The following is a 9,332-nucleotide window of genomic DNA, read 5'->3' on the forward strand; positions in this document are numbered from 1 at the left end:
TAGGAATTTATGAAAATAATCTTTTCTTTCTTTTTCAGACCGGGTTCCAGCTCCCCAAATTAAAGACCTGGAGTCAATAATTCAATACATGGCCAGTAGGTGGCAATGATGCTGCAAAATTAATTCCAAAATAAGGCACGATACCGAAGATACTGTGAAAGCATCCCTTCCTTGTTTTTGTTTTTGTTTTTAAATTCTAGTTAGTTAACATATAGTGTAATATTGGTTTCAGGAGTAGAATTTAGTGATGCATCCCTTCCTTATAAAATTATGAAGACTTCATCGCTTTTAGAGACACATGCTCATCATTAATTAGTCAAGCCACCGAGATTCCTTCAAAAGTCAGTCTCGGCAACGGATTACTCGCAGGTGGTAGGATGGAAACGGGGGGTAGAGGGGGCGGGAAGAGGGGACTGAAGAATGAAGCAGACACCCTGAAACGCTCCTCCTTGTTTATATTCTTTTTATTCCAGCAAAGTGTTCAATGTGCTGTAGGCTACCGACGTGACTCCCCCAGATGTTTAGGGTTGAGTCTGTATTGACTTATCCAAGTGGCTTCCTTTCCACTTCCAGCCCTTTCTCCAACAGCTGCGCATTCCTGAGCTCTTGTCTGGATCCACGTCCCCCTCCCCGGGAAATACGATGCTCACAGTACTCTGCCCGGAGCCCCTTCTCCTCTGAGTGTCCAAGACACACAGGAGTGAGCTTGGGGGGATCTCACATGCCTGAGTCCCCCACTCTTTCCCTTGGATCCTCAGAGACGACACCCCTCTGGTCATAATTACACATTTCAATAGACAAGGATGCCTTCCCTTGTTGCCTCTTCATGCCTGGAGGATCCCTTCTTCCTCTGAGCACTTTAATACAAATCAAAGTTATACATCCAGGTGGATCATTCTGTATTCCTTCCTCTGGCTGCTTCCTTTGCAATCTGCAGACATAGGTCATTCACTGCAGGAACCTGCTGTTTGGAGATGTCTTCAAAGCCTGGGGTGTGGGAGTGTGTAGGTGAGCTGGAGCAGGGCCAGTCCATTAGAGCCGCCAAGACGAGAGATTGGAGTTCCACAGTTACTTGTGAGGACTAGTTAAATATCCTGAGCCGGGCACACCCATCCTACCTGGGGAGTCATCTCCCCTCTACCGACCCCTGGCCTTGGGCTCAGACTCCATTGAGTGCAGCAAGATGGTAGCCCCAGGTCCCATCTATAGACCCCGATGCCCATAGGGACACAAGAAGGGCTTCCACCACTTTCAATGACATTCCTCCTCTTGTATGAGGACTTGTTCTGAACCCACTTTTCTCCAACTCTTGGGATCTTTTCCCACAATCTTCCTTTCCCCAATATTACCCCTTAAGGAAGGGGTAGGGTTTGGGGCCACAGCAAACTTGCCCAAATGACACCACTATCTTCTGTCATGGATGGAGCCAGCTGTCCCCATGTCTGGGCTGCTGGTGGTGGACTTGTGTCCTTTGTTTGCCACTGTCCAGCTCAGCAGGCATCGAGGGAACACCATCCTGAGATGGAGATTCTTTCCATCGGCTTTGCCCAGAAGCCCCGGTCCCTTTTGTAGGAAGAGCTCCCCTGGGCCTGGCTCTGCCGGCTTGGATGGAAATGCCGCTTGTAAACACACAGACACAAAGACAGTTATCTGTTGTCTGTATCAGAGCTTCACCGACAATTATGAAGCCAAAACTAAGGTATGAAGTAAACACCAAGAAAACCCACAGCAATCAAGGAAATCGAAATTAATGAACCAAATGTTTTACCAGCTATCTGGGCATCCCTTAGCCCAGTCAAGTTGACGGATAAAATCAACCTTCAAGGTGCAAAAAGGGTTTTCTGAGCAATACCTAATTGAGTCCATGTGTCTGCTAAACATTTCGTGGGAATGTTGAATTTTCTTACAGATCCCATTACAGGCGTAGCTCCTGGTGACAGAACAGGGAGCGTTGTACACTCACTGTGAGAGCTTAACAGACCGATTCTTCATGTTCCTGCAACAAGCAGACGTCTTTATTGAACTCACATGTGGCATTTCCTGGGGCCACATCCAGACTGTCGGGGGCTCAGTGTACCATCAGGAGGAATGAAAAACCAGGAAACGTTCCCTTTCTACTATGTCTGTCTTTACCGTACAAAGCTGAGGGTCTTCTCAATCTGTTTGGGTTGATGTGAAATCCAAACTCAAAGGCTATTAACAACTTGACAATGTAATTTGTTCCATATTATAATAAAGAATAGAGTGCCATCCGCAGACACGTTTGCTAAAATTTAAACATCGATTGTTCCCAATCAAGACACAGTTCTCCCAAACCTGTTTGAAGCACATGGAAAAATATGACGTCCCTTGACCCCATACCCTAGATCCATCCCCAGCTACAAACTCATAATAATATCAGTGAGAAATGAAGGTAATAAAAATGCTTTTCAACGTGAGGATTCAAATTCAGAAATCTTTAAACACTGGACATTATTCCAATGTATTCACTCAGAAATAGGGGATGGAGAAACAATGGCCTCATTTGGTGTTCCCCCTTCTGCAAATAAGATGTGGTGCTGTTTTTCTTCTCTGAGGACAGGAATTCAGCGGACCCAGCCTCAGCAGAAATGAGCACATGGGTCAACATTAGTCTCCAAGTCATATTCACATCAGGGGTGTGGCAAAAGCTCTCCGGACGTAGAACCATGTGGTCTGGCAGCTGGGTTCAAGGGAGATGCAAGCAACGCCTTTCAAACATTAAAGTTTGGGGATCCCACAATATCAGGATGAGACCCAACACCTGTTCTCAGGGTGTGTATTATCTTCCTGTGGCTGCCGTGACAAATGCCCATATTTGTTGCCCATTTGGGTGGCTTAAAACAATGTAGACTGACCACCTTGCAGTTCTGGAGGTCAGAAGTCCAACATGGGTGTCACTGGGCTGAAGTCAAGGTGTGGGCAGGGTGAGTTCCTTCTGGCAGCTCCTGCAGACAGTCCATCTCCTGGCCTCTTCCCGCTTCTTGAGGCTCCTGCAGCCCTGGTTTGTGGCCATGTTCCCTCAACACCAGCAGAACTAGCATCTCCCAGTCTCTGTCTGGCCTCTGTTTCTTCTGTATCACGTTCTATTAGCAAATCTCCTTCTGCCTCCCCCATATGAGGACCCTTGTGACAACACAGGGCCCACCTGGAAAACCCAGAATCATTCTCTGGTGGTCCTCAACATGACCACGCCTGCTAAGACCCTGTTTCCAGATAAGGTAGCATGTTCAGGTTCCTAGGATTAGGATGTGCACATGTTGGTGGGGAGCATTATTCAATGTACCCCACGGGTCACCGTGCAATGATCTACATGAACACAGGAGCTCCTCGAAGCTAGAGCAGACTGCAGACAGGGCCATGCCCTCTCCCTCCCTGGAAGCCCTGGGAGCCCCGGGAGCAGGCTCTCAGCTCTGTCTCCTTGGGGAGCCAGCATCCGATTCTCTGATTCTCCAGGCACACTTGTGTGGAGGGTGGGTACTTACATCTTCCGAATGGCACCCCTTGGGTGAGGGTGGGGTGTCATCTGTGACCATGGTCTGCTCTGAAGGGCCGTCAGCAGGCCAAGGCTGGCTGGACCCCACTGCTGGTTTTGCATATGGCTCCCCGATGCCAGCCTGAACAAAGATGGATGCACTTGGTAAGTCCTCCTTACATCTTTTTAACTCTCCGGCTGCCCTGGGGACCCCAGGACCCATCCCGTCCTTTGTGTGGCCAGCGCTCCCCAGCCCTATCATCTGTACTCAATAAACAGAAGCTTGCTCAAGGAATGCACACAGACTTAGGAAACCGGGCCCCGAGAACCTATAAACAACCTATCCATGTTCTGAGCTGGCCGTGCACAGAGCCTGACACTCTGGAAACAAAAGCAAGCACTCCCACACCCCTGGGCCAACACAGAGAGCCTCCAGGGCCGTAGGGATCGTGGAAACGTGACAACTCACAAGGTAAGCTCTGATAAAACAGGTGACGGGTGGTCCTCTAGAAAGCTGCCATCGTTCTGGCGAGAAAAACCACACGGCACACATCTCCTAGATTGCTCTCAACGCCTTACTTCCCAGAACAGCCTGACTCCACATCTTAATTTCCCTCCCATACAACCTGATGCCTAGCAAACTGCCCAGCAGAAAATAAGTGGCAACACAAACACAGATAAACTCCTATTCCCTCGTGTGAAATGATGGGAGAAACTGAGTGCTTCCAAAGAGAAGCAGCACCTGGTTCCACCCAACAAAAACCGTGGCCAAGACTAAAGTATGGATTCTCTTCCATTTCCCATCAATGCAATGGCTGGTGATTAACTGTATGGTACTAATACATGTCCTAGTAAACAATGATCAGGTAATAAAGTTTCCTGGAACCGAATTTCAAGAGGTCTTTTGTACGGCCGGTGTATCCATAGTAAACTAGCTGCACAAATGTGACTATTTAGAGCATGAAGGGTTACCATTACATTTAAAAAAAAAATCAAATTGGTATCAATCAAGAGTTTCAAAAATCCTCTTCAGCAACGTCCTCCAACAGCTACTTGAAGTGATGATGTAAATTGGAAAGTGTCTCCTTGAACAACATGGAAATCAATCATCTGCAGCCACTTAGCTATGAGTGGCTCTTTCCCTGATGAAGGCGGCTAACTGAAATAATCTACTTACGCACCAACTCTCTAAGTCACAGCCACATTCTGGCTCATTAAACATTCATGATTTTGAGCCAGAAAAAAACAAACCAGGGTATCTGCATCTTCAGCATCCTTTATGAAATACAACACAGAGAAACAGAAGGGAGCATTTTGAGGAAGTACACTGGGTATCGACTCGATCATGCAGAGAATATGCCCATCCTCAACTCCTGCTTTCAGAGGGTGTCACCCACTTACGGAGTGTCCTGGAGATGCGCGTTCTTCCTCATCCCGGAAGCTTCCATAAAGAGGCAGGATGCTGTGCTGGTAGATTTTCCACCAGAGGTTAAGGAAGGACGTCTGGTGCTGGTTGGCCAACCCGGAGCCCTCCTCCAACACCGAGCCCATCTGGGAGTTGTATTTGTAGTTCCATGGCTTTGTGGGCCCCAAAAAGTGGACTACCTTCACACTTGAACCGAATCTGAGGAAGAAACACAAAGCATTCTACTTTCCACTTGGAAGTGATCACACACGCAGGGAAATTCCCCCACAACCACGAGGCGTGTCAAAGACAGCAGCATGTGAACACTTGTCTCAACCCTACTATGTGGACGTGCTGTTATTTTCCTTAAAGATATTTTTTTTTAAACAATCAATATTGGGAGTATTTTGTTTTCTATCTACCAAGGAACATAATCATAACCCAGTGGGAAATTCCCTCAAACCAGAAGAATAGGGGCGCCTGGGTGGCTCAGTCGTTAAACGTCTGCCTTCGGTTCAGGTCATGATCCCAGGGTCCTGGGATCGAGCCCCACATCGGGCTCCCTGCTCGGCGGGAAGCCTGCTTCTCCCTCTCCCGTTCCCCCTGCTTGTGTTCCCTCTCTCACTGTATCTCTCTCTGTCAAATAAATAAATAAAATCTCAAAAAAAAAAAAAAAAAAAACCAGAAGAATAAATCAAGAGTCTTCTAAAGATGAACGGTATGGTAGGTAGCCCAAAACATCATCTCCTTAAAACAACAGGGACTGAAAAAAAGAAAAAATCACTTATATATAGTAGACAATGCAAGCTGAAAACAAGAAAATTGGCTTCTCTTTACAAGATTGTGAATTTTCTCCTCTCAACCTTTTTAAACATTTTTCCCCATAATCATCTTCCCATGAAATTTTAACACTACGTTTGTATCGTATATCCATGTTCTGTATGTACATCTCTGCTTTATTCGTTAAAAAGAATAGGATGTTTTCACTCCCTGAGGACCCACTTCTGCTCCTTAGAGGCAATATGTTCCCTGTTAAAAATGCGTGCCCTAGAATTATCCTTTCCCTAGATTCTGCTCCAATTTTCCACTTTTGTTTATAACAACATCACCCACAGCAGCGAATCTCAAACATTTTGGTCCTAGGACTTCTTGACATTCTTAAAACGCATGGAGGACCAAGAACTTAGCTTTGTCCATGTGGATTCCATCTGTCTATATTTACCACAACAGAAAACAAAACTAAGAAATCTGAAAATGGATTTAATCAATTCATTAGAAATCAATCGACCCACGAGATGTGGATGTTCATTTCCACACTTTTTCATGAAAAATAACTGTATTTTCAAAATACAACTGTCAAAAGAATGACTTTGACCATTTCAAGAGGAGACAGCTGCTTTCTTATATCTGTGTCTCCATTCAGTGCACTGTTTTGTTTTTTTAGTGCATTGTTTAATCATGTCATGGAGTTTCTGTAAATCCCCCCCCCCCCGTACACTTACAAAGAACAAGAAGAAAAAATAACATCTTAGAAGAATTATTTTTTAAGTTGTTTTGACTGCAGACGTTCAAAAGAACTGTGGGGGAATCCCTCAGGGGTTCCTTAGACCACCCTTTGGGAACCACTATCATTAAGACTTGCTGCTTTGACTACCCATAATTTAAAGCAATAGGCAAACGGAGGGATGATCTAGTTTTTTCCTCCCCAAATGCCAAAAGCTGATAAAGATTCTAGAGATAGGGCTGCTGGAAGGCAGCAGGCATAGAAGGATCTAGAAAGTGGAGAACTTACCGTTTGAAAGCAGGGCTGTAGGTGTATGCCATGTTACTGCTCAAGTTATAGATGAACGGTAAGTGCTTGTGGATGTCTGCTGTTGACCAGCTACTGAAGAAGCTATTCAGTAAGCCTTGATCTGCCCCTAAATGGTGAACATACACCCAAGGAGGTTAATCACGGATGGTACAGCGCTTCGAAGAATTCAAGATGTGTTTGAAGGGCTTAACATACACACCTGCATGCAGGGTCCCATTATCTTTCTTCTCTCTGCCCACTACAATATGACCGTTTGTCTCAAAAAGGACTGATCATCCATGCCATTGATTTTAACAGTGCATATTCTCTCCAAAACTCTCCACCCATAACCAAAACCATTGATAATAAACCCTCGTATTGTCCCCCAAATTCTCCACTCCTCCCGTAATGAATTCCATCCAGTAGCCACAGTGCTTTGTGGGCAACTCCTTGTCCTTACCCAGAGATGATTCTTCATCAGTCTACTATTTTCTTTTATATGACAACAATCCTAGCATTTTCCCCATCTATTGATGCCCATTCAAGTGAAACATCAGCTTCTCTTGCTTACTTGAGTTGTTCCCTTTATTTTCCATCAGGGGCTGGCCAACTGAGGCTTGCATCCATTTTTGTAAATAAAGTTTTATTGGAACACAGCCGTGCTCACGTAAGTCTTATCAATGGCTGCTTTCACTCTACACCTGCAGGGTTAAATATTTGCAGCAGAGATCATATGACCTATGATGCTGAAAGAGAATCTATTATCTGGTCTTTAGAGAAATGTTTACCTACCCATTTTTGTATGATCAGGATTGGGGAACCATTCTTCCTACTCACTGAGGATGTTTTCTTCAGTGGTTTTCTCTGTTGCGTATTTACTTACTAGCTTCACTTATTCCTATCACCCTGTCTGGCCGTAGTCTTCTACCACATCTTTAACTGACTCATGTCATTCACATATCTGGGGAAATGAGGATGAGGCAGGGGTATGGTCCCGGAAACAGCCCCATCCTCCTCCACCCATTTCCAGCTTCCCATCACTCACCATCAAAGCTGCCGTGGTTGGTGGCATGCTGCAGCAAGAGGCCATGGGTCTCCAGCGATGGTTGGAAGACAAATACACCACTGTTGAAGCAGTCTGGCCATCCAGGATCGGGGGCTGCAGAAAACTCTGTCCTATCAAACAGTTCATCGATATTGGATAGCACCTGGCAAAGCAGAGCATGGAGAACCTATAGCAAGACTTCTCTTACCTCCGGGATGCAGGTGACAAATGCAGCAGAAACATGAGGATGGTCAGGTCAGACAAAGTCTAGTGTTTGGAAACCTGTGCCCATTTTTTTCTTTTCTTTTCTTTCTTTTTTTTTTTTAAGATTTTATGTATTTATTTGACCCAGCGAGAGCACAAGCAGGAAGAGCGCGAGAGGGAGAAGCAGGCTCCCCACTGAACAAGGAGCCTGATGCGGGGCTCGATCCCAGGACCCTGAGATCATGACCTGAGCTGAAGACAGATGCTTAACAGACTGAGTCACCCAGGCGCCCCATTTTTTGGACTGACTCTTCTTTTCGGCTTACATCCCAAAGAGAAGAGTGTGTAAGATTGCTCTCCAGTTTATTTCAAGTGATTGACATAACACCACTTCTGAAACTAAATTATTTTCTCAAGGTTCTTAAAATCTTCTATGGAACTCGCCTGCCTGTGTATGCTCTTTAATCTGCCCCAAATGACAAGTGGAGGATGCCACAGCCTAAGAAGCCAGGTGTACCAGTCCAGTCCGAACTATGCAATTCAAGATGCAATCAAGGCAAAATATTTTTCCTAATTATTCTATTTTGTGTAGATGAAATTATGTGATTATAAAGCCCTCCTAGGGAAGGGGCATGCCTTCAAGTCCTTTAGTGTCCTGGGCAGGGTTAGAGCAGTGCGAGCACTGTGTTATACCTGATTTTGATGAATGTCAATGCTGGTGATAGAGATGCATGTTATTTGCTGGGAATCCACCTGTAAGAACTAGCAGCCTCCTTAAAAAGGAAAAGGCATTGTCTCTGAGGGGTTCCTTATCAAGTGGAGTGTCTGGTGCTCATTTTCCCCCTGTACTCACCAGAGTATCTGCATCTAGGAAGACACACTTGCTATAATGGGTGAGGGTCCAACAGTGAAGCTTGGTGAGGGTGACCCCAAGCTCAGGCCTCTTCAGAAAGGCTAGGTGGATGTAGTCTGCACTGTCGATCAGGTTCACCTCGATTACCTCATCAAACACCTTCGTGAGGATAACCCTGGAAAAGACACATGCCAGGCACTAGGAGAGCAAGGAAACATTCAACAGAGGACATGTTATCCCTTCAAGATGACACCCCTTTGTGACTCACACACATGAAGCATGGATCCGAAACCCCATCAAGCTCACTGCAATCTTCATGTTCAGGTTTTATTTTTCCCAAGGAGCTTTGCATACTTTCCACCCATGCTTAAACCTTATGCAAACCTGAAAATCTTAACAACTGTACACAATTGTCTTAGGTAGACTGATTCCAGTCATCCCTCAAGAAGGTACTTCTCTTTGAAAAATGCATGGGCCATGGGAATGAATGCTGAGGAGGTACAAACTGACAGATGTCCACTACAATCTCTATTCGTTTTT

The 9,332-nt window shown here is 45.5% G+C and overlaps 1 protein-coding gene across 1 annotated transcript in view; it reads right to left on the minus strand.

The window, feature by feature from the left end:
* The window catches only part of GYG2 (glycogenin 2), a 91,559-nt gene that overhangs the window by 11,930 nt on the left and 70,297 nt on the right, over positions 1 to 9,332 (minus strand). Inside the window, exons 4-8 of the mRNA XM_081807983.1 lie at positions 8,793 to 8,967; positions 7,736 to 7,898; positions 6,691 to 6,817; positions 4,895 to 5,117; positions 3,504 to 3,635 (exon numbers count right to left, since the gene is read on the minus strand). Coding sequence (XP_081664109.1) covers positions 3,504 to 3,635; positions 4,895 to 5,117; positions 6,691 to 6,817; positions 7,736 to 7,898; positions 8,793 to 8,967 — 820 coding nt within the window. The remainder of the gene's footprint in view (positions 1 to 3,503; positions 3,636 to 4,894; positions 5,118 to 6,690; positions 6,818 to 7,735; positions 7,899 to 8,792; positions 8,968 to 9,332) is intronic.

This window comes from Leptonychotes weddellii, chromosome X (assembly GCF_054177405.1).
Source record: "Leptonychotes weddellii isolate Sample4059 chromosome X, ASM5417740v2, whole genome shotgun sequence".
In the NCBI taxonomy this organism is placed as follows: domain Eukaryota; kingdom Metazoa; phylum Chordata; class Mammalia; order Carnivora; family Phocidae; genus Leptonychotes; species Leptonychotes weddellii.